At 38.3% G+C, this 25,448-nt stretch overlaps 1 protein-coding gene across 1 annotated transcript in view; it reads right to left on the bottom strand.

The window, feature by feature from the left end:
- Positions 1 to 545: 545 nt before the first annotated feature.
- The window catches only part of NOD2 (nucleotide binding oligomerization domain containing 2), a 241,511-nt gene continuing 216,608 nt past the window's right edge, over positions 546 to 25,448 (bottom strand). The window contains exons 10-11 of the mRNA XM_053699516.1: positions 7,176 to 7,259; positions 546 to 1,728 (exon numbers count right to left, since the gene is read on the bottom strand). Of these exons, the coding sequence (XP_053555491.1) occupies positions 1,656 to 1,728; positions 7,176 to 7,259 (157 nt within the window). The 3' untranslated portion in view covers positions 546 to 1,655. The remainder of the gene's footprint in view (positions 1,729 to 7,175; positions 7,260 to 25,448) is intronic.

Below are 25,448 nucleotides of genomic sequence, written 5' to 3' on the forward strand. Positions count from 1 at the left end.
TAACAACAGGTAATGGATTACTACTAATGGAAATATTTTCTGCATGTAAAAGTTTGTCATGACAACTATCACAAATTACAGCCGGAGTTACAGTTACCACAAGTTTACAACAAATGCACTTAGCTTTGGTAGAACCGACATCAGGCAGCAGGATTCCAATCGTGGATTCTGAAACAGGATCAGATTGAGACATCTTGCAATATGTAAGAGAAAAAATAACATATAAAGCAAAATTATCATTTTCCTTATATGACAGTTTCAGGAATAGGAAAAAATGCAAACAGAATAAGCCTCTGGAAACCAGAAGCAAAAATACATGAAGACTTAAATAATGTCAAAAGTCTGGCGCCAAGAATGACGCCCACAACTGACAAAATATTTTTGGCGCCAACAAAAACAAGCGTCATAGATGACGCAACTATATGAAAATTCTCGGCGCCAACTAAGACGCCGGAAATGACGAAAATACGTCAACAAACTTAATTCTCGCACCAAAAAAGTCTCGCGCCAAGATTGCTGCAATAAATTATAGCATTTTGCGCACCCGCGAGCCTAACAGCCCGCAATTTAGTAAAAAGTCAATTTGAAAATTTCAGGTAAGAATTTTTTTTTATTTTTTTTTATTTTTATATGTGCATTTCTCAAAATTAAACTGACAGTCTGCAAAAAGGAAATATACTGATAAACCTGAATCATGCCAAATATAAGTACAAACATTATATTTAGAACTTTACATTTAAAATGCCAAACCATAGCTGAGAGTGTCTTAATAAAGGAAAACATATTTACCAAAACACACTCATCTACATAAAGTAGATAGCCAAACCAGTACTGAAACGAGAATCAGCAGAGGTAATGTTATATAAGAGTATATAGCCGATCTGAAAAGGGAGGTAGGAGATGAATCTCTACGACCGATAACAGAGAACCTATGAAATAGATCCCTGTTAGGATGACCATTGCATTCAATAGGTAATACTCCCTTCACATCCCTCTGTCATTCACTGCACTCTGAGAGGAACCGGGCTTCAGCATGCTGAGAAGCGCATATCAACGTAGAAATCTAGCACAAACTTACTTCACCACCTCCATAGGAGGCAAAGTTTGTAAAACTGAATTGTGGGTGTGGTGGGGGGTGTATTTATAGGCATTCTGAGGTTTGGGAAACTTTGCCCCTCCTGGTAGGAATGTATATCCCATACGTCACTAGCTCATGGACTCTTGCCAATTACATGAAAGAAATAAACTGTATTGGAGGTCTCTAGATAAAATAGATTTTCTATTGATATTATAAAGACCCCTTCCCTAGCACACCCCCCCCCCGTGTTGTAATTTTTACTTTTTGGGTGGGATTTTTCTTTCAACTAAATGTATTTAAAAAGTGAAAAGTGATTAATTTAAATACCGCTGAGGAGGCATCTTAGTGCAACATGTTTTATGGGTTTTCTCAGTGCAAAGTTAAGAGAAAAAAAAATTACAACAGGTTTACGGAGACTGTAATAGGGCCCTATGGCAGTAATGGCTTCCTATAAAACCTCTTGCAATATTGTTACATAAAATCCTCCTTATAGCTACTCTGATGTTAACAGACCAATGACCTTTGGTGTTGAAATCCCTGCTCAGTGTTTGGCTCTGGGCATATGGCGAATGAATCACTAAAAGACCAGGCGATGATCCATCTTTCTGAATTTTTCCACCTCTTCAGGCGTGAGGTTGTTCTCCTTTAACCTGTGTAAGGGAACACAAAAGGCATATTCTTTTATTATAAAGCATATTGTTTCAACGATATATGTAATATTTCTCCACACTGACCTTATCTGAATTTGTTATTTAGATTAAATCTTAATTGATATATATCTGAGACCATAAATGGCAAAACATAGCTGTTCTGGGCAAGTAAATATTTAGGAAAATATTTAACTAGATTTAATGAAATAATTTTTTTAAAAAACCAAAAAACTCAGTTGGGTATTTATCAGTATCCAGTAGCAGTATTGTGATTTATAATAGACATGTGCAGCTTCTCATATTTGTTTACATGAGTGAATGCTGAATATGGCGTCAGGCAAAAGCATTCAGCTCTTTTTGGAAACAATAAAATAATTGGTTACACACCGAGGAAGAACTCACATTTATCTTCAGCATCACAACAGACCTATGTACTTTTAGTGACAGAACTGCTGCTTGCTATGACAAGTCAGGTGACTGCAACAGTTATAGCACTGTTACCCCCAGACCTCAATTAACCTTACATGTGACCCAGTCCCTCTACACCACAACCACCCCTTCTTGTTTCTATAAACCGTGCTATTTTTATCCCTGCATGAGACAACTCTCACAAACATGTGACTCCTATTTATGATTCACCCCAATTGCAAACCCCTCTAACCCCTCAAATTAAGAAACATACAAACAAACTTTCCAAGTCCTTATATTAAATTCAGCTAAATAATCTTTTTTTTCTACAGCCTCTTAAAAACCGTTTAGATACTTTGCTGTGATCTGTACCTCTGGATTTATCTATTTATATGTATTCCAATCAAAAATTTCAAATTAGTTAAGCATATTATATATCTAGAATTTAACCAGGGAGGCCCAGTGTCAAAGCTGATACCCTCCCACTCTTCTGATTGGTCACCGTAAATTTTGAGCTTGTCTCCACTTCACAAATCCAATTAGTTGATATGTTTTACAAATTAGAAAACCAGAAGTACAAATGGTGGTGAGTGACTAAAGAATTAGGATCTGTTGCTCATGGCCATGAAGAGGCAGAAGATAGACTTTTAATGAGTTGAACTGTGTAGTGACATGGCCTTTACTATGTAGCAATCCTATCACAACAATGTGCATCAAAAGTTTGATCTAATACTATTAGTAGCAGTTCTGGGGTGGATTGCTAGGGTGCCATTCACCTCATTCATTACAATCACACCCAATAACACTAGCACAATTACATGTCCAATTCTCTGTGCAGAACAAGGAGAGAGATAAATGAGGGTGAATACTAGATATTTAAAATGGATAACAATATGGTAAAGGTACTAGAAGATACCCTTACACCATTATTACTTGGCTTAGTGGTCAGCTTGTTGCAGCCCAAAATGGTATGGTTTAGAACAGGAATGGCCAACTAGTGGCCCATGGGTCACATGCAACCCTCTGCACTACTTTTTAACTAAGAATTTGCATCATAGTTTTTGTGACCCGAAGAAAAAGTGTAATTACAAATGTGTGTTTTGGTGATTTCAGTGGGGGGTAAACAAGTTGACAACTCAATTATTTTTTTTGAGAGAACAGTCCTTTTCCGTGTTTTGTATGTGTTTAGGAAAAAGGCCTGTGGGACCCTTCTTTGATACTCAGTTTAGCATGTGTGTCTGTAGGTTATAGACACAGGGAAGAAGAGACCATGATGTGGCCAAATGCTGTAACTAAATCTTCCAATCTAGATGTGTGCATGTGAGTTTCAGACTTTCTATGCCAGGCTGGTTTAGGGTTCACTGCCTGAGTCACTAGAAGAAAATGCAGCTGTCTCTAACTGCTGGTGAGTACCCAAGGCTGAGAGTTTTACTAGTGGCTTGGGATGTGTACCCACTCTAGTTTAAGAGTGCAGTCCATTTCCTTGTTTTGATATAGTGATATAGGTACAAGTATTTGCAAATTGTGGTCATATTTTCATTTAATTGGTATTTTTTTTAAGTTGATTTGTATTGTGGTTAAAATTTTAATCTTAAACCATGAATCCCTCAATTGAAGAAAAAAGAGTGGGCTATGAAACAGACTAAGGGTTTTGCATTTGAATGATCAGTTTGCAAGCAGTCAAAGGGACAGAAATCGCCACAATTCAACCCGATCGAGTACGATCGGGTTGATTGACCCCCCCTGCTGGCGGCCCATTGGCCGCGAGTCTGCAAGGGGCGGCGTTGCACCAGCAGCTCTTGTGAGCTGCTGGTGCAATGTTAAATGCGGACAGCGTATTGCTCTCCCCATTTAGTGAGGTCTTGCGGACCTGATCTGCACTGTCGGATTAGGTCCGCAAGACCTTTAATAAATAGGGGCCAAAGTGTGCTGTGGCTTCTACAGATTACACTGTGCCCTATAGTAGATGGGTGCAACATGTGCTCTGTAGATGGGTGCAACTTGTGCTCTGTGATGTTTGCTAGTGTACTATTATGTGAGCAAGTACTGGCATGAGAGACTTGTTTAAAGGAAGGTAATGGCCTTTAAAAAAATTACCTTTAGAAGTTACTCAGAAGAAACCTTTCAAAAGGAGATAGGGTGTGGGACTTAGTTTCCCCATCTTTTGATAAGGGAGTGAAAATTGTTCTACAGGCTCTTGCAGTTATTGCTTTTATTATTATTATTATTTTTTCCTTCTGTTTTAGGGCTGTTCTTCCCTTTTCTATTAATGTCATATTTTTCAAGATTACTTATGTTTATCAATTTAAAGTGATTGTAAACTTCCTTGATATGCTTAACGGCAAAATAGGGTAACTTTCATTCGTCAATATCTTCTAAATCTTTTAGTTTTTTTTTATACCTTCCGCTGTTCCTCTTCCCACAAAGTGGTTAGTGGTTATAATGACGAATCAGTGTTTATCCAATTCTAGCGTGCCCCCTTTGGTTCCATCAAGTAAGTAACAACGCCCACATTTTTTTTTCCAAGCAATTATCAACTATGGCCTTGTTACTGACTAAATGGACGCCAAAGGGGGCTTGCTAGGATTGGATAAACACTGATTCATCATTATAACCACTAGTAAAAGCCAATGCTTTGCGGGTAAAGGGATGACGGAGGGTATAAAAAAATAAAAGTAGTTTTTCTAATATATGTGATTTAAAAGATATTACTGAATGAAAGTTACCCTATTTTGCTTTCTCCTTAAACATCCTGTTAAGCATATCAAGTAGGTTTACAATCACTTTAAGTAACATCACATTTTCTCGGTGTAGGCAACAGAGTGCTAAAGAATTATGTTTGAACACAGAGTGGCCAGGTTTTAGTTTCTTGGGACTGGAATAATTAATAAAGGGCATTTTTTTCAAGCACTTTAAAAAACCCATAAATCTCAAGATGAAGTGTTATCTTTCACTAAATCAAAGCTGAAATAACAGAAAGCTGAGCTTTAAGAAAACCAAAAACATACTAACCTCACTGAGCTTTCTGACATGTGCTCCTGCAAGGCATCTATGTAGTACGCCCACTCCTAGGGAGACTAGCAACAGTGCTGAACTTTCTTCATTTATTGAAAATTGTAGCTGACTTCTGACTTTAATAAGCTTTTTGAGGAGTCATTAGCCAAGGGGTCCACATACATGTTCCATCTCTGCATTCCGTGGGTTCAGTAAAAGCATGAACATGTATAATTACGTGTGTGTTATTTGTTTAAGCAGACGTGATTGTCTATTGTTCTGACTTAATTGAAGATCAGATCAATTTTTTGACCAATTTATGCAGAAATTACCATTACTCTGTATACTGGTTCTTGTCTTTACAACTATTCACTTAAAAGGACGTAAATGTCAGCAGTAGTGTCACTAAAGGGGGGGGCGACTGGTCCCACCTGCATAATGTCTTGCCATTCCTTGTGCCCCCCATTTGTCATCCTCTGGCATGCTGCTGCGATGTGTGCTCTGAGTTGACATAGTGACAGGCAATGTCACTGATGAGTAGACACAGAGATGTTGGCTGATTGAGACAACAATTGAGGCAAACTGAGCAGATTGTTTTTCATGCGAGTCATACTACTTCCCTAACTCCCCTGATTGACTTGTAAGGGATCATTAAAGAAAAAAATTGGGTTTAGTATCCCTGTAAGTAGGGAATGGGATAAGTATGAGGTTATTTATTTTTGACAGTGAGAACTCCTGTAAATGGGAATAATATTCTCAATAAGTATTTACACACTCACAGACCTCCTTTTGCTTAAATTGACCAGTTATAGAAATGTTATATTTATACAATTCAAATAGTCATTTTTGATGCTTAAAGGGACATGAAACCAAAAAAAATTATTTCATGATTCCGATAGCGCATAACATTTTAAACAACTTTCTCATTTACTTTTATTTCATTTTCTTTCTTCTCTTGGTATCTTTTGTTGAAAAGCAGGGATGTAAATTCAGTGGTGTGCACATGTCTAGAGCACTATATGGCAGCAGTTTTGCAAGAATGAAATTAATTTGTAAGAGCACTAGATGGCAGCGCTATTTCCTGCCATGTAGTACTCCAGATACCTACCTAGGTATCTCTTCAACAAAGAATATCATAGGAACAAAGCAAATTTGTGTCACTGTCTGTCAGGCATCTGCCCTCATGTGGAACCCGAGCACTGATTGCGCTCTGGTTCAATATGCGGCAGATTCCTGGAGCTCTTGGCTGTAATTTAACAGGCGAGACTGCTGGAGCTTCTTGAAGCTCAGACGTATACGTTGTACGGTATGATAAGCAAAGTACTGCACAACTTATATATACGTCGGATTGGGTGAAGGGGTTAAAATGTTATGCTCTGTCTGAATCACAAAATGTTTAGGTTTCATATAGCTTTAAAAAAAATGGTGTTGTGTTACTCAGTTTAGCAGGGCTTTACTTTTTTGGCTTGTTTGTTATTTATTGTATTGAATTTGATTAAATTAAATTGAACTATACTATTTAATATAGATTTCCATTTTTGAACAAATAATTAAAGGGACACTGAACCCAAATTTTTTCTTTTGTGATTCAGATAGAGCATGCAATTTCAATCAAATTTCTAATTTACTCCTATTATCAAATGTTCTTCATTCTCTTGGTATTTTTATTTGAAATGCAAGAATGTAAGTTTAGATGCCGGCTCATTTTTTTATGAACAACCTGGGTTGTTCTTGCTGATTGGTGGATAAATTCATCCAACGATAAACAATTGCTGTCCAGGGTTCTGGACTTTCTTTTTCAAATAAAGATAGCAAGAGAACGAAGAAAAATTGATAATGGGAGTAAATTAGAAAGTTGCTTAAAATTGCCTGCTCTATCTGAATCACAAAAGAAAAAAAATTGGGTTCAGTGTCCCTTTAATAAAAAAAATAAAAGAAAGAGGGAGTACAACTAAAATGAATCGTCAGAATTCAATGACACTGGTGCTGGTTCTTCTTTGGTTGGAAATACCCAATGAGCTGTTGTAGCAATAACAGGGACTCACCACATGGAACTAAAGGTTGAGTTGTGCTGTAGAGCTTCAGCAATGGCAGCCACGCCCATTTCACCCAGATGGTTATTAGAGAGCCTATAGGATAATAGAAAATAACACATTATTTTATGATATTATATCCCAATGGCAGTACAAAAAGTATATACTTAGTGCACCTCTAATCATCACACAGCCTATACTGTGGTATAAACATAACTTTTAGTAATGGATAATAAAAAGAGCTTACAAAAATATTAAGTAGAGTTGTCACTGCATGGTAAATAAAAATGATGTAACCAGAGATTTCAGTGGCTATCAGGAGACAGACCCTATAGATCAGTGATGGCGAACCTTGGCACGCCAGATATTTCAGAACTACATTTCCCATGATGCTTAGGCACACTGCAGTCCAGTCGAGCATCATGGGAAATGTAGTTCTGAAACATCTGGAGGCCAAGGTTAACCATCACTGATCCATAGGTTCTCTCTATAGATCATTGGCCCTCCTTTTGTGGATTATATACCAACTAATTACAACATATACCAGTCACAATTAGGACAACCACAAAGCAGGGTAGCAGATAAAAGGGACATGATACCCAAAGTATTAAGCACATGAAAGTGATGCAGCATAGCTGTAAAAAGCTGACTACAAAATATTGCCTTAAAGGGACAGTATACGCTCATTTTCATATAACTGCATGTAATAGACACTACTATAAAGAATAAGATACACAGATACTGATATAAAAATCCAGTATAAAACTGTTTAAAAACTTACTTAGAAGCTGTCAGTTTGGCTCTGTTGAAAAGGTAGTTGGAAAGCCCACTGCAAGTGGCAAATAAGACACTCCCCCCACTCCCCCTTCTTTTGCATATGAAAAGACCCTTTACACAAACAGAAGCAAGCTGGAGAAGGTAGCTGACGGTATTCACATAAAACTTTGGGGCTTGGTTAGGAGTCTGAAAATCAGAGCAATGTTATTTAAAAATAAGCAAAACTATACATTTATTTAAAAAAAAAAACTTTATGGGCTATATAAATAGATCATCTACAAAACATTTATGCAAAAAAAAAATGAGTGTATAATGTCCCTTTATTTGAAATAATTTTTATTGATTTTACACATCAGTACAGAGTTTCGTAATGTACATATACAAGTGCTTGCTTTTCTTAAAAACATGTAACTTGGAGTGTTATTCATTTATATTATCACAATACATTTGCTTTGATAGCCTATCCAAAACCATTGTTACTCTGTATTTATAACAGCTTACAGAAGAGTAGTAAAACATGTAACTAGAACTTCATCCCCCAACTTATAAAACTCCCCCCCACCCCCTTCTTCCAGGTTGCGCCAACTTGTCTCCGTCTCCTGTGAGAATTTATGTGTTTGACTATCTTTCTTCATATATTTTGCTTAATTATCTAGGAAATATCACTACATCCTATTGTCTCAGTCCTGTTTGGAAATGTCACCCACCTCCACCACTGCTCAATCGGTCAGTTCTGCTCTATCAAGTTCTGAGCCTCCCCCTTACTTAACATCCAGTAAAACCATACCTTTTGAAATTGTTCTGGCTGACCCTGTGACCAGGCCGCCGTTTCTGATAAGTTGTAGGTATCTATAATTTTGTCTACCACTTCCTGCCAAGCGGGTGTCCCCACCTTCCAGTGTCTGGTGACACATATTCTCATACACGTGCAGAGGATTCTGATAAAGTTATTAATTGTCTTGTTGAATGGTCTTACCCTATCGTGTAGTGATGCCTGCGATATTGTGAGGGTTATTCTCTCATTCAATAAGATCCCTATCAAGGTTGAAAGTTTCCCCCAAAGTGTTTGGACTCTTGGGCAATCCCACCACATGTCTAAATGTTCCCTTTTCCTGACACCCTCTATAGCAGTTACCGTCATGTGTTGCCGCATAGTGCACCGTTCTGACAGGTGTCAGGTACCATCGAAACAACACCTTGATAGAATTCTCTCTCATATCCGCACTAATCAAACCTTTACTTGTGTCCCTCAACAAATCCTCCCAGTCACTTTTCTCCCTTACTTCCATGATATCCCTTTCCCATCTCTCTACTAAGGGTGACTTAGATTGACATCTCGCTTTTTGCATTATCAAGTATATTCGGGAGATCAGCCCTTTCCCCCTGAATGGGGCGCCTATCATTCTCTCCAGTTCCGTAAGTGGTGAGGACTGTTTTTGTGACAAATATGTATGTATGGATGAGCTGATTTGCAAATACAAGTACCAATGAAGATGGTCCGGGTCTATTCTCTCTCTAATCTGATTAAATGTAAGCATTTTTGAGTTTTGCAAGAAATCTGCTACCCTATAGAGGCCTTTATTTTCCCATTTCCCCACTAGCCTTCTCAAATCCCCGGGTAGTAAAATTTTATTGGGCATTAGCAAAGATTCTGGTCTACATAATTGTAACCCCTTCGTGATTTTTGTCCATAGGTGTATTGCTTCTACTGTTATCAGTGACTTGTACCCGCTTGTCCTTAAAAGGAGTCCCGTGTCCCATATAATATCTGCTGCCCTATTGTATTTCCACCTCTATCCTGGGCCATATTAATTTGCTGTCGCTCTTCCCCATCACCACCATCTGAGCTAGTCTAGATGCCTGGTAGTATTCAATGAGGTTTGGAACTCCTAACCCCCCACCTGTCTGTGTTGTTTCAATACCTGTGCCGCTATCCTTGTCTTGCCATCCCCTCTCAAAAATGTTAATACCTCTCTTGTAAGGCCTCGAGTTCCGAAGTGGGTATTCCTATAGGTATGGCTCTAAAAATGTACATTAATCTCGGGAGGAGATTCATTTTAATTGCCATTAGCCTCCCGTACCACGAAAAGTTACCTTTTTTTCCACTTTCCCAGGTCACTTCTAATAGTTTTGTATATAGGCAAATAATTTAGTTTATATAGATCAGCCAAGTTGTCACTTATTTTAACCCCTAAATATTTGATGTAGTTTTTCGCCCATACAATTTCAAAGTTTAACTCCATCGCTTTTTTCGTGTGTGGGGGGAGACAAATTGGTAGTGCCTCACATTTAGCAGTATTTATCTTTTAACCCGAAATAGCTGAGAATTCTTCCAGAATATTATATAGATGTGCTAATGAATGTAAGGATCTGGTTAGCGTTAACAACACGTCGTCCGCGAATAACATTAATTTATATTCCGAAGTAGTTAGCTGTACCCCCGAAATGTCTCTCGAATTCCTAATGTACGAGGCTAGTGGCTCTATACAAATAGCAAACAGCAGCGGTGACATTTAAGATTGTAATTTGCCTAGATATATAGCCCGCCGCTCCAACCACCGCCGTCGGCCCTGAATAAATACGCTGAAGCGCTTGTATAAAGGCCCCTTTAAAACCCATGACCGACAGTACTTTAAACATGAAACTCCAGTCTACCCTGTCAAACGCTTTTTCTGCGTCTAATGACAGGAATAGAGTTGGAGTCTCGGTCGCCTTCAAGTAGTCAATCAAAGTAATAGCTCTCCTAACGTTGTCCGGGGCCTCCCTATCCTGTATAAATCCCACCTGGTCTTGGTGGATCAGTGAGGGGAGAATCTGTTTTAGTCTATTTGCCATAATTTTAGCGAAAATTTTGATGTCGTGGTTTATTAGGGATATCGGCCTATAGTTGTGGCAATATTTAGCGTTTTTCCCACCTTTTGGTATCACAATTATCTTTGCCTGTAACGATTCCCCAGGTATCTCCCATCCCTCCATGATGCCATTACAAAAGTTAACCAGGTGAGGTAGTAATTCTTTCTTAAAGAGTTTATAATATTCCCCTATCAGTCCATCTGGACCTGCAGCTTTCCCAGTTTTTAAATCCTTAATTACCCCTAAAACTTCTGAGCTCGTTATTTTCTTGTTAAGACTTTCTAGATCACTATCCTTAACTGAATTTAGTTTCGCCTCATCTAGAAATAGACTTGTCTTGGAGGCTATATCTCCCGATCCCACTTTTTTCCCGTCATATAAGTTTTCATAATAGTGAGCGAAACTATCCGCTATTTCTTGCGGGTGCGAGGTGAGGACCCCCCTCTCCGTATAGAGCTTGGGTATAGAAAAGAATTTATTCCTTTCTCTCTACTTATATGCCAGATATTTGTCTGGCTTGTTTGCGTACACGAAATAATGAGCTCTCAATCGCAAAGCTGCTCTAACAGAGGCGTCATTCAAAATTTTCGCTAACTCCCTCCTCTTAGTCACTAACAGCTTATAAGTGTTGTTAGAGCTAGTGTGTTGGTGTTCCCTTTCTAGGTGTTCGACCTCTTTCTGTAGTGTGTTAACTAATTTGACCGCTAGTTTGTTCTTTATTGACTTTTCTTTTATGAGGAGACCCCATACAAAGGGCTTGTGAGCTGCCCATATCACTAATGGATTCGTAACAGAACCAGTGTTTATATCCCAGAATTCCCTGAGCGCTCTCTGAATCTTCCCATGTATCTCGGGATCTCTTAACAGTGTGGGGTTATATGTCCATGACCTTTGTCTAGAGAAGTTTACAAAGCCCGCTAGCTCCATGTAGACCAGGGAATGGTCTGACCAAACGCATGCTTGTGTGCCCACCTTCACTAGGTTAGGCGTCAAAATTTGACTAACAAAGATGTAGTCTAGTGTGGTGTATGTTTTATGGGCAGGGGAGTAATAAGTATAGTCATGTGCTGACCTACCTGCTGCCTCCCAAGTGTCCACAAGGTTATGCTCTTCTAGTGAATGTCTAATTGATTTAACTATACTATTGTGCCTATGTTGTTTACTAGTCATTTTGGAGTTGGCCGACCCCCCTGCGGGAGACATGTTAACATTGAAATCCCCTGCGAGAATAACTCTAGTTTGTGACCATTGCGTGAGCAGAGAGGCTATTTTAGTGAAAAAGGCATTTTGAGTTTCATTAGGGGCATATACATTGCAGAGCACTACGTTTGAACCCTGAATTGTTCCTTGCACTATCACATAGCGCCCTTCCTTATCTGTAATTACCCTGTCAGTAACCCAGTCAAGGGATCTATGTACCAATATCGTAACCCCTCTTTTTTTAGAGTCTGATGTTGAGTGAAAATGTTGGGGGAAGTGATGCGACCAAAACTTTGGGATAGATGATTTCACAAAGTGTGTCTCCTGCAGGAAAATTATTTTAGCCTTTGCTCTTAGGTATTGTGTTATAGCAGTCTTTATTTTAGTGTCCGTATTTAGCCCCCTAACATTGTGAGAAAGTAAAATTAGGTTATTTGACGTCATCGTCTAGCTCCTACTTCTCCCTATCCCTTCCTCAGCCCTGTATCCGCAAGCTCTATCATTGTTATAAGAGAATGTTAGGACCCTTAACTGTTCCTCATCCCAGATTTCCCACTTCCCAAACCATTCTAATCGGTCTGATATTTTACCATTAAGAGACACCACCTGGAAGAAAATAAACATTGACAAACAAAAACATATCACAATAACATTAACTTTTCCAATCTGAACTAAACAGTGCATCAAATTAAACTAAAAAGGCAGCCACATGTTTCTGTCTTATATTAACATCAATGGCGTATAAATATAGATTGCCATATCTTCATCAGTCTCAATTGTGGCAAAATAAATGCATTACAATAAGTCCATTGTAACCTGAGCGCTGACTCTAAAAGTCACACTAGTGTCTTTCACATGTAACATTGGGCGTCCACAGTCCCGCCACTAGGCCCAGACTGTTGTCTTCTTCAGACCCTGAGCTTAACTTAGTTATAATTATCACCCTTGCTCAGCGTCTCATTTCTCAGATCTTTGCAATCATATGACATAACTTGTAAATATAACTTAATGTTAACAGCTTTATATACTCATCTTTCCGACGATCTGGGTACAGTAACCTCCGTTCTTCCTAAGCACAGAGATCTAACCTGACTAGGCCAGAACCTGAGCTTCATAAAGTTCCAAATAGATCTGTCCCTGAAAATCAGTTTCTGTCGCTTCATGTCTTCCTCTTTTTTTTCAAGTACTCAAGTCCATTTCCTCTGGAAAGGTTTTTTGTTTCCTTCTTCTCCTCCTGTATTCGGTCTCTGTTGATGAAGAACTGGAGGCTCTAGTTTCAGGTTTCTGCAGGTTTCTTGAATCTCTTCTGGATCTTTAATTGATAGAATCCTATTCTCCCATGAGATGTGCAGTGCGAATGGGAATCCCCATCTGTAAGGGATTTGATTTTTTCTCAGCTGAGCTGTAAGTGGACGAAGCGCACCTCTTCGCTGCAAAGTCCTCAAGCATAAGTCTTGAAAAAATTGAATGACATTGCCTTAGTATTTAAATGTCGGGTTTCTGCGTGCCGCCGCCATTATTTCTTCTTTTTCTTGGAATCTGAGCATCCGAATTATAATGTCTCATGGCGGATCTTCTCCTTTAGGTTTTGGCCTAAGTGCCCTGTGGGCCCTTTCTATCTGGAATTTCTCATCACCTCCGACCCCTGTAATACCTTGGAATAGGTTGAGCAGGTACATATTCAATTCTTTCGGGGTCACCGATTCCGGGACACCTTTCAGGCGTATATTGCACCGGCGACTGCGGTTCACATGGTCTTCAAGCTTGTCATGAATTTCCTCCAGTTCCTGCTGTTGAGCTGTCGTTTGAGTCGTAATGTCGTTCAACCCTTCTGCTAAAGAGTCCCCGCTTTCTTCTAGAGAGTCGACTCTAGAGCCCAGTTCACCCACTTCCTGCTTTAGCTCTGTCAAGCTACAAGTGACTGTATTCTGCAGGGCCTCAATTTTCTCTAGGAGTTTCTTGAAATTTGCAGAAATGTCCTGCTTCAACACCAATTGTTCTAGATCAGCTTTATTTAAAGGTTTCTGGCTTCCAGTCCCTGTTAGTAAGCTTGTGTCACTATCTCTGTCCATATCTGATTGAGGTGATTGATGTTCTGGGGATTTCTTCCCTCTTGTCGCTTTAAAAAAGATGGGCGCTGTAGGTTGTTTGCCTGTTAGTGTTGCTTTAATATTTCTTTTTGACGCCATTATTGCAGCTCCCCAGCCGCAGTATAGAGGCTGCTTCTTGAGGCCCTCTGCAAGTGTGATTTTAACTGTTCCTTAAATACTCTGATGCAAAGTGTTGTTATTCTCTCACCCTAATTTTTAATATTGTTAATAGTGCATGTCAACCATATTCCTGGCCAGCTTCATGTATATATCAGGAGTGAGACAGCTATAGGAACATAAGGGTGGTGATCTGTGTGCATCACTATATCACACCCATAAATCTGAGGGGTATATAGGTTTCATCAGGGCATATATATTGTTCATCTTTGCAAGCTGAGGATCGTTTTTTCCACCTCACACTCATTAATAAATTTTACATATTGTGCACTTCGTCCTTCTCCAGCACCTCTGCTTAACACTATGTCTTCCCCCTTTATTATATAGGCCCGGCTGTGTCCCTTTTATGGTGTGTTCTGGCTTCTGTTTGGCCCTCAGTGCCCCCACCATTCCTCACAGCTGACTTGCGGTGTTCACCGCTTCTCACATTAGCCTTTTCCGTGTGTCCCCACGCTTGTCCTCCAGGTAATGCGGCAAGTAGTTATTGCAATAACGCCACGTGGGCGCCCGACATGGCCGATGTCTCCCTGCACTATATGCCGCCTCCTGATCTGCCTTCGTGTCGGGTGCTGCTGAGCGCCACTCTGCTCAAAAAGAAACAGCTCTCTCAGTCCGGTCTCACCTCCGGTCACCTCATAGCAAGCCTGCTTGCATTTATCAGCTAAAAAACGCTGTTACACTTATGTGGCTGCCTGGAGCTCCACACTTATGCGGCCATTCCGCTCTCCTTCCAGCTATAATGTCCCTTTAAAGGGACACTAAACCCACATTTTTTCTTTTGTGATTCAGATAGAACATGCAATTTTTATTTTTTTTTAATACATTTTTATTGATTTCCAACAGATTTATACATACAAGAAAAGCGAAAATAAATAATTACAAAACATAAATATTCAATACAAAGTCAAAGAAACATTATATATCTAGTTTATTCCTAGATAAATTTAAATAAAAAAAACGAAAAATATAAAAAACAATCTTTTTTAACTAATATTTCATGTTCTTTATAATTTTCCGTTGGAAATATATTTTTTCCCTTTTTTTTCCCCCCTTCTACTCCCCTTTCCCTCTGTCTTCCCCTACATCCCTTCCCCTCTCTGTTTCTGCCCTTCCTCTGTGTGCTCCCTTCCCTTCTCTCCGAGAAGGAAAGACAACACAGAACAGAGCATTCCAAGGAGTAAATAACAATTAATAATAAGAAAAAAAAAACAAAAAAAAAAAAAACCTCCCTCTGTGTAGTAGAATATTACCATAACCCCAAAAGGACTAGTTCTGTATTTCTAAACGGATAAATTAAGTATTCAGTTTCATTTGGGGAAAAGGATTTAATGAAAATTGACCACTTTCTGAAGAATCGTATTACGTTATTTTCATCGTTTGGGTCTGTGTCTATCTGCTCAAGGATGCACTGTTTTTTAAGGCAGTTTTTAACCTCTTGGATACTGGGGGGTGTCCTATTTTTCCACTTTTTCAGAATTAGATATCTTACTGCTAAGATAGTTAAATTTACAATCTTGGTATTTATGAGCCGTTCCTGCGGGTCTTTCCAGAGATATATTATATGTAGTGGTGATAGAGTCGGAGGGGAGGCTCCTATTACCCCAAGCCAGTACTGTATTTTTAACCAAAGTTGTTGAATAATTGGACAATCCCATATCATATGTATAAGATTTGCCAAAGGTAAAGAGCATTTGGGACAGCTTATAAAGTCAGCGCTCCCACATCTAAAACCCTTCTCGGGAGTGAAAAAAGTCATCAATAATAATTTTACATGGGACTCTCTCCATGTGGATGAAAGAGTAATTTTTGAGACCTCAGCTATTGAAAATCGGATTACCCCAGAGTCTCCGCAGTTTTGGGGAATCATTGCTGCCCATTTAGAGGATATTTTTTCCAAGTTCAGGTCTCCTTTCAAGGAGCTTAAGTCTAGATAACTAGAGGAAATAGACATAATACCATTTTTGGCTAAGACTAGCCATTTTTCTATGGGCCCAAGTGTCCAATTCCATCCAAAATTATGTACTAAAGTCGAGGCAAAATGCCTCACTTGCAAAAAGGCAAAGAAGTCCTTATGTGAAATATTAAACTCATCTCTTAGGGAACCAAAAGTTTTTATACATTTCCTATCAAGATCAAATAATTGTGAGATCTTACTGAGGCCCAGCGTTTCCCAACTTTGAAAAAGAGATTATTGGATTCCAGCTGGAAACTGCGGATTCCCTGTTAGCGGCATGAGTTTGGACACCCTATGTTCTATATTTAAAAGTTTGCACACTTTCCACCAAGCCTTAAGTGGGTTAAACATGGATCTCATTTTTTTCACCTCTCTAGGTATGGAACTAGGAATACAATGAATAATTGCCGATGGTGCATAGGGGAATATTACATTTTTCTCGAGTTCATTATCAGTCACATAATTTCTTTCTGAAATCCAATCCATTATTAAGCGGACCTGGCATGCATAGTTATATAACTTAATATCGGGTAGGGCCAGTCCTGCGTATCTTTTGGGAAGAGATAATTTAGATAGAGAGATTCTGGGCTTTTTATTTTGCCAGATAAATTTTCTTAATGCAGTATTAAATGTTAAGACATCTTTTCCCTTAAGAATTAGAGGGGTATTTTGTAAAATATATAATATTTTAGGGAGGCAGACCATTTTAAAGAGAGCAATTCGGCCAGACAAAGAGAGTGGAAGGGTTTGCCAATTTTTTAAATTATCTTTAATTTTATTCAGAACTGGGGAAATGTTAAGACTATACCACGTATCAAGATTGGATGAAATTGTAATACCCAAATATCTAAAAGAATTGATCACTACTTTAAATGGTATGTTCACTAAAGAGTCCTTAGTTTGCCTAATCCAAAGTAGTTCAGTTTTTTAAGTATTTACCCTATAACCCGAGAAAGAACCAAATTGCTCTATAATAGAAACTAGCTTAGGAATATTTGTAGAAGTATTAGAAATGTATATTAGAATGTCATCGGCATATAGTGCAATTCTCATTTCTTTCTTACCAATTCTAATGCCATTAAGATGTTGCCTAATAAATATAGCTAAGGGCTCAATGGAGATGTTAAAGAGAAGGGGAGAGAGAGGGCACCCCTGACGAGTTCCTCTTTTGAGAAAGATGTCTGAGGAGATCAGTCCGTTGACTAGCAATTTAGTGGAGGCTTTTTTATATAAATTATTAATGATGTTAAGAAAGTTACCATAAAAGCCAAATTGTTGAAGAGAATGTAACAAATGGTCGAAATGGACTGAGTCAAAAGCTTTCTCCGCATCTATAGATATAATTGCTGAATCAGGGGGGTCCCTCTCATCCCCCCTCTCTGCCCCCTCCTTGGTTTTATGGTAATCTATAGTGAGAAAAAGTTCCCTTATCTTGGCCGATGAGTTTCGTTTAAACATGAACCCTGCCTGGTCTTTGTGGATAATTTTGGGGAGCAATGTTTGTAGTCTTGAAGCTAAGATTGATGACATTATTTTATAGTCTACATTTAGCAATGCTATGGGCCTGTAGGATTCTTTTTTATCAGGCTCCTTCCCTGGTTTAAGTATTAAGGTAGTGTATGAGGCCGTGAAGCTCGATGGTGGAGTATTATTCTTTATATAAATATCATTGTATACTGAAGTTAAATATGGTAATACTGTCGAAGAAAGCAACTTGTAAAATTCATTGGGGAGCCCGTCCGGGCCCGGGGCTTTATTAAAAGAGAGGTCTTGTATTGCTCTAGAGATTTCGGTTTCCGATATAGGGGAGTTAAGGGGTTCAACTAGGTCCGAAGACAAAGTTTCAGACATAATTTTTCCCCCGAAGTTTTCTTGTTCCGTATAGTTCGAGACCTTTAAAGAGTATAGATCTTGGTAATAATCAGAAAAATATTGTAAAAGTTCATCTGGTGCCGTTATAGTTTTACCTTCTTTCTTTAATGAGTCAATGATTGGGGATTGTTTCTCCCTTTTTACTAGACTAGCTAAGAGTTTTCCTGTTTTACTACCATATCTGTACATTCTAGATTGAAATTTTAAATCTTTCTGGGTAGTCTTATATAAAAGGAAGGAATCCCTCACTTTCAACGCTTGTGTGTATCGTGCCCAATTTTCAGACGTTTTTTCTAGCAGGTAAGAATTGTATGAGTTAGAAATAGATTTCAAGACTTCTTTTTCCCTAATCTTAAATTTTTTTGTTCTACTTATACTGTAGGCTAGAATCTCTCCTCTTAGTACTGCTTTAGCAGTTTCCCAAAAAATAATAGGACGGTTTATATATTCTTTGTTAAATGAAATAAATTCTTGGAATTTGGTATTCAGCCAATTCTTAAACTTAAGGTCTGTTGCTAAGTAACTTTGGAAAAAGAATCTGGAATATTTTGGGGTGGTGTTAGTGGGACAGAACTCTAGAAAAAATGGAGCATGGTCTGAGATACAAATAGGGAGGATTCCTGCGGTTAATCTTAATTTGGATAATCTTTCATCCACAAGAAATAAATCAATTCGCGAGAGCGACTTATGTGCCTTAGATAAACAAGTATAATTTCTAGAGTCTGGGTTCTGTGTCCTCCATACATCTGTGACCCTAAGGTTCTGATAAAGTTTTAAAAACATCTTAGATTCTAAATTATCCCTCTTGGTTCGGGGAAAGGAGTTCTTATGTCTTAATCTATCTAAAGGATATTGAGGTGACATGTTAAAGTCACCTCCTATTATTAAGAATCCCTCTGCATAAGTCATTATATTAGCTTGGAGAATGTCCCAAAAGGAAAAACTGAACACATTGGGGGCATAGATATTGCATAGCGTATATAATGTTGTATCTATTTTTATTTTTACCATTAGGAACCTCCCCTCCGAATCTGTTTTTGTATGTTTAATTTGATATTTTAATTTTTTCCCCATTAATATCGCTACTCCTCCCTTACGTTGACTACTAGGTGAAGCAAGAACCTCTTTGACCCAGGAGCTTTTTAATTTAGAAACTTCTTCTGTTTTTAAGTGTGTTTCCTGTATGAAGGCGATGTCTGTGTTTATTTTTTTTAAGTGGGCAATTATGGATTTACGTTTGATAGGTGATGTTAGACCCCCAATATTCCAAGAAACTGCCTTAAAACCCTTTATTGTTTCTATCATCTAAATAAATAAAAAAAAAAATAAAAAAAAAAAAAAAAGTTAAAACCAATCCCCCTTTTCATATAGTAGTCAACATGGTCCAAAACTTTTAGCCTTATCAAGGCTCTTAAAGTAACTTTTATAATCTTAGCCATTCTTTTAAGACTTATTTAATTGCTATATGCTTGCATAAGTATTAGCTTGAGGCCCTATCCTGTTCCGTCGGGAGCTGCTGAGTGATAAATCTCTCTGCTTCTCTCACGGAGTCAAAAAATTGTGTCTCATTATTAATTGTTATTTTCAGCTTCGCTGGATATATATTGGTAGCGCGATAACCCTGCCTTATCAGCTTAGTACATAGTGGGGCCAATTCTCTTCTTTTAGCAGAAGTCTCTGCTGAGAAATCTTGAAATAGCATGATTTTAGCGCCCCCCAGTGTTATAGGCTGATTCTTTTTAAAGTACTGTAATAGTAAAAGTTTATCCTGGTAGTTAAGTGCCTTGGCAATGATTGGTCTGGGTCTGGCATCCTGTCTGTCTGGGTTCTGCCATCCTAATCTATGGGCTCTCTCAAGCACTATCCGTGGGTGGGTTTGGGGAATTTGTAGAAGTAGGGGCAATGTTATAGTTAACAATTTGTCAAGGTCTTCATATTGTTTTTGTTCGGGTACCCCTATTACTCTAAAGTTATTGCGTCTAGCGCGATTCTCTAGATCTTCTAGCTTTGCCTGAACTTTTGTGAGCTTAGAATTCATTATATCTATCTTAGTCTTATAGGTTGCTGTGTTGTCTTCTAACTCTGAAATTCTTTGTTCTGCCTCTGCAATTCTATTTGAGAATTGACGAATTTCTACTGTAAGTACATTTATATCCTGTTTAATTTCATTTCTGAGAAGATCAAATTTTGGTGTCAGGGCCTCTGAGATATTTGTAACTAAAGCTTGTAAGTCTATTGGTTCTTTTGTCTGTGGAGTATTCATGTTAATGGGGTGCGTGTCTACTGTGGTATCTACCGTGTTTTTATTTCTCTTATCTCGTGATCTCCCAGCCATATTAGAGGGGGAGTTTTTGTGTTTGTGGAAATTTTTTTATCCATGTGTTAATAAAATGTGAAAAAAAAAAAAAAATCTCTCTCCTTTTTCTTTTATCTGTGTTGGGAATGTGTATTGTGAGGGGGGGGGGGGGTGTGCCAGTTAAGTGTATAAGTGTGAAATTAATAAGTAATTTAATTGTTCCCTTATCTCTTTTTTTTCTCTTTCCTTTCTCTCCTGTCTTCTTTTATTCAATTAGGACTTAGTAGCTCTGTTTTTGGCTGATATTTTTCTTTTAGTGACCACTGAAACTCAAAATTTTTTTCCTTTTTTTTTTTTTTTTCCTTTTTTATCTCGTTTTTGACCCTCTCTTGGTAATCCTTCTTGATTATTAATTAATCAAGAGGAATCAGATAGAATTTCTAAAGTTCTCAGGAAAAAGAGAAAAAAGAACAAGTATTTCTGAGTTGTTAATATATCTTTAAATAGTCAGATTATCTCTCATCTAGTTACTATCAGCAACCAGTTGATAAGTAAAATTTTTATAGTTCAGGGATAATGTCTTATACTTTACAATTAAACGTTTTCTTCTCTTCTCTCTCCTTCCCCTCTCCTTCTCCTTCCCTTCCTTTTCTCTTCCCCTTTTTTTTTAAGCCAAAGCCTGTAAACTAAATATTACTTCGGTTTAACTATGTCTTTCAACAAACCAAATGTCTTAATTCAGAAACCCTTTTTCTAATAAGTGATATTCCTTTTGATCATGGACTAGGGTCAATAAATGATAACAATCCTTTACCAAATTTAAAATTGACAGGCTTAGATTGCAAACTTTATGAGATAGTTTAAACCACCATTAAACACTTTTTTTGTAAATTGGGGGAAAACTCCCCCTTTCCTTTTCCCTTTTTCTTTATACAAAGCATGTATTCTTAAAACTTGCAAACATTCATTTATTGATTTACTTTTGTTCATTTTATCTGAGTAATCTATAACCGTAACAAGACAATTATTGCCCTCCTTCCCCTTCTTTTGTTCTTTTTTTGCCTCTTTCTCTATCCGTTAGCTATGCAGAGGGAAGAGGGCAGAAAATCAAGTGTCAGAGCCCCTTTTTAGCAAATCATAGGTTTTTAGACTGAAACCAAGGCTATACTAGTTAAATAGGGGAAATCGATTTTATAATTTTGTAGCAAATACCTTAATGCAGATTGAGATATATTGTATTTATATTATAAATTCCTCCTATTGCCCTTTCTTAGGCCTAGATTTGGAGTTCGGCGGTAAAAGGGCTGTTAACGCTCCGCGGGTTTTTTTCTGGCCGCACCATAAATTTAACTCTGGTATCGAGAGTTCAAACAAATGCTGCGTTAGGCTCCAAAAAAGGAGCGTAGAGCATATTTACCGCAAATGCAACTCTCGATACCAGAGTTGCTTACGGACGCGGCCGGCATCAAAAACGTGCTCGTGCACGATTCTCCCATAGGAAACAATGGGGCAGTTTGAGCTGAAAAAAAACCTAACACCTGCAAAAAAGCAGCGTTCAGCTCTTAACGCAGCCCCATTGTTTCCTATGGGGAAACACTTCCTACGTCTGCACCTAACACTCTAACATGTACCCCGAGTCTAAACACCCCTAACCTTACACTTATTAACCCCTAATCTGCCGCCCCCGCTATCGCTGACCCCTGCATTACACTTTTAACCCCTAATCTGCCGCTCCGTAAACCGCCGCCACCTACGTTATCCCTATGTACCCCTAATCTGCTGCCCTAACATCGCCGACCCCTATGTTATATTTATTAACCCCTAATCTGCCCCCCACAACGTCGCCGACACCTGCCTACACTTATTAACCCCTAATCTGCCGAGCGGACCTGAGCGCTACTATAATAAAGTTATTAACCCCTAATCCGCCTCACTAACCCTATCATAAATAGTATTAACCCCTAATCTGCCCTCCCTAACATCGCCGACACCTACCTTCAATTATTAACCCCTAATCTGCCGACCGGAGCTCACCGCTATTCTAATAAATGTATTAACCCCTAAAGCTAAGTCTAACCCTAACACTAACACCCCCCTAAGTTAAATATAATTTTTATCTAACGAAATAAATTAACTCTTATTAAATAAATGATTCCTATTTAAAGCTAAATACTTACCTGTAAAATAAATCCTAATATAGCTACAATATAAATTATAATTATATTATAGCTATTTTAGGATTAATATTTATTTTACAGGCAACTTTGTAATTATTTTAACCAGGTACAATAGCTATTAAATAGTTAAGAACTATTTAATAGTTACCTAGTTAAAATAATAACAAATTTACCTGTAAAATAAATCCTAACCTAAGATATAATTAAACCTAACACTACCCTATCAATAAAATAATTAAATAAACTACCTACAATTACCTACAATTAACCTAACACTACACTATCAATAAATTAATTAAACACAATTGCTACAAATAAATACAATTAAATAAACTATCTAAAGTACAAAAAATAAAAAATAACTAAGTTACAGAAAATAATAAAATATTTACAAACATAAGAAAAATATTACAACAATTTTAAACTAATTACACCTACTCTAAGCCCCCTAATAAAATAACAAAGCCCCCCAAAATAAAAAATTCCCTACCCTATTCTAAAATACAAATATTACAAGCTCTTTTACCTTACCAGCCCTGAACAGGGCCCTTTGCGGGGCATGCCCCAAGAATTTCAGCTCTTTTGCCTGTAAAAAAAAACATACAATACCCCCCCCCCAACATTACAACCCACCACCCACATACCCCTAATCTAACCCAAACCCCCCTTAAATAAACCTAACACTAATCCCCTGAAGATCTTCCTACCTTGTCTTCACCATACCAGGTTCACCGATCCGTCCTGGCTCCAAGATCTTCATCCAACCCAAGCGGGGGTTGGCGATCCATAATCCGGTGCTCCAAAGTCTTCCTCCTATCCGGCAAGAAGAGGACATCCGGACCGGCAAACATCTTCTCCAAGCGGCATCTTCTATCTTCTTCCATCCGATGACGACCGGCTCCATCTTGAAGACCTCCAGCGCGGATCCATCCTCTTCTTCCGACGACTAGACGACGAATGACGGTTCCTTTAAGGGACGTCATCCAAGATGGCGTCCCTCGAATTCCGATTGGCTGATAGGATTCTATCAGCCAATCGGAATTAAGGTAGGAATTTTCTGATTGGCTGATGGAATCAGCCAATCAGAATATAGTTCAATCCGATTGGCTGATCCAATCAGCCAATCAGATTGAGCTCGCATTCTATTGGCTGATCGGAACAGCCAATAGAATGCGAGCTCAATCTGATTGGCTGATTGGATCAGCCAATCGGATTGAACTATATTCTGATTGGCTGATTCCATCAGCCAATCAGAAAATTCCTACCTTAATTCCGATTGGCTGATAGAATCCTATCAGCCAATCGGAATTCGAGGGACGCCATCTTGGATGACGTCCCTTAAAGGAACCGTCATTCGTCGTCTAGTCGTCGGAAGAAGAGGATGGATCCGCGCTGGAGGTCTTCAAGATGGAGCCGGTCGTCATCGGATGGAAGAAGATAGAAGATGCCGCTTGGAGAAGATGTTTGCCGGTCCGGATGTCCTCTTCTTGCCGGATAGGAGGAAGACTTTGGAGCACCGGATTATGGATCGCCAACCCCCGCTTGGGTTGGATGAAGATCTTGGAGCCAGGACGGATCGGTGAACCTGGTATGGTGAAGACAAGGTAGGAAGATCTTCAGGGGATTAGTGTTAGGTTTATTTAAGGGGGGTTTGGGTTAGATTAGGGGTATGTGGGTGGTGGGTTGTAATGTTGGGGGGGGGGTATTGTATGTTTTTTTTTACAGGCAAAAGAGCTGAAATTCTTGGGGCATGCCCCGCAAAGGGCCCTGTTCAGGGCTGGTAAGGTAAAAGAGCTTGTAATATTTGTATTTTAGAATAGGGTAGGGAATTTTTTATTTTGGGGGGCTTTGTTATTTTATTAGGGGGCTTAGAGTAGGTGTAATTAGTTTAAAATTGTTGTAATATTTTTCTTATGTTTGTAAATATTTTATTATTTTCTGTAACTTAGTTATTTTTTATTTTTTGTACTTTAGATAGTTTATTTAATTGTATTTATTTGTAGCAATTGTGTTTAATTAATTTATTGATAGTGTAGTGTTAGGTTAATTGTAGGTAATTGTAGGTAGTTTATTTAATTATTTTATTGATAGGGTAGTGTTAGGTTTAATTATATCTTAGGTTAGGATTTATTTTACAGGTAAATTTGTTATTATTTTAACTAGGTAACTATTAAATAGTTCTTAACTATTTAATAGCTATTGTACCTGGTTAAAATAATTACAAAGTTGCCTGTAAAATAAATATTAATCCTAAAATAGCTATAATATAATTATAATTTATATTGTAGCTATATTAGGATTTATTTTACAGGTAAGTATTTAGCTTTAAATAGGAATCATTTATTTAATAAGAGTTAATTTATTTCGTTAGATAAAAATTATATTTAACTTAGGGGGGTGTTAGTGTTAGGGTTAGACTTAGCTTTAGGGGTTAATACATTTATTAGAATAGCGGTGAGCTCCGGTCGGCAGATTAGGGGTTAATAATTGAAGGTAGGTGTCGGCGATGTTAGGGAGGGCAGATTAGGGGTTAATACTATTTATGATAGGGTTAGTGAGGCGGATTAGGGGTTAATAACTTTATTATAGTAGCGCTCAGGTCCGCTCGGCAGATTAGGGGTTAATAAGTGTAGGTAGGTGTCGGCGACGTTGAGGGGGGCAGATTAGGGGTTAATAAATATAACATAGGGGTCGGCGATGTTAGGGGTAGCAGATTAGGGGTACATAGGGATAACGTAGGTGGCGGCGATTTGCGGTCGGAAGATTAGGGGTTAATTATTTTAAGTAGCTTGCGGCGACGTTGTGGGGGGCAAGTTAGGGGTTAATAGATATAATACAGGGGTCGGCGGTGTTAGGGGCAGCAGATTAGGGGTACATAAGTATAACGTA

Source organism: Bombina bombina, chromosome 1 (assembly GCF_027579735.1).
Source record: "Bombina bombina isolate aBomBom1 chromosome 1, aBomBom1.pri, whole genome shotgun sequence".
NCBI classification, from domain to species: Eukaryota; Metazoa; Chordata; class Amphibia; order Anura; family Bombinatoridae; genus Bombina; species Bombina bombina.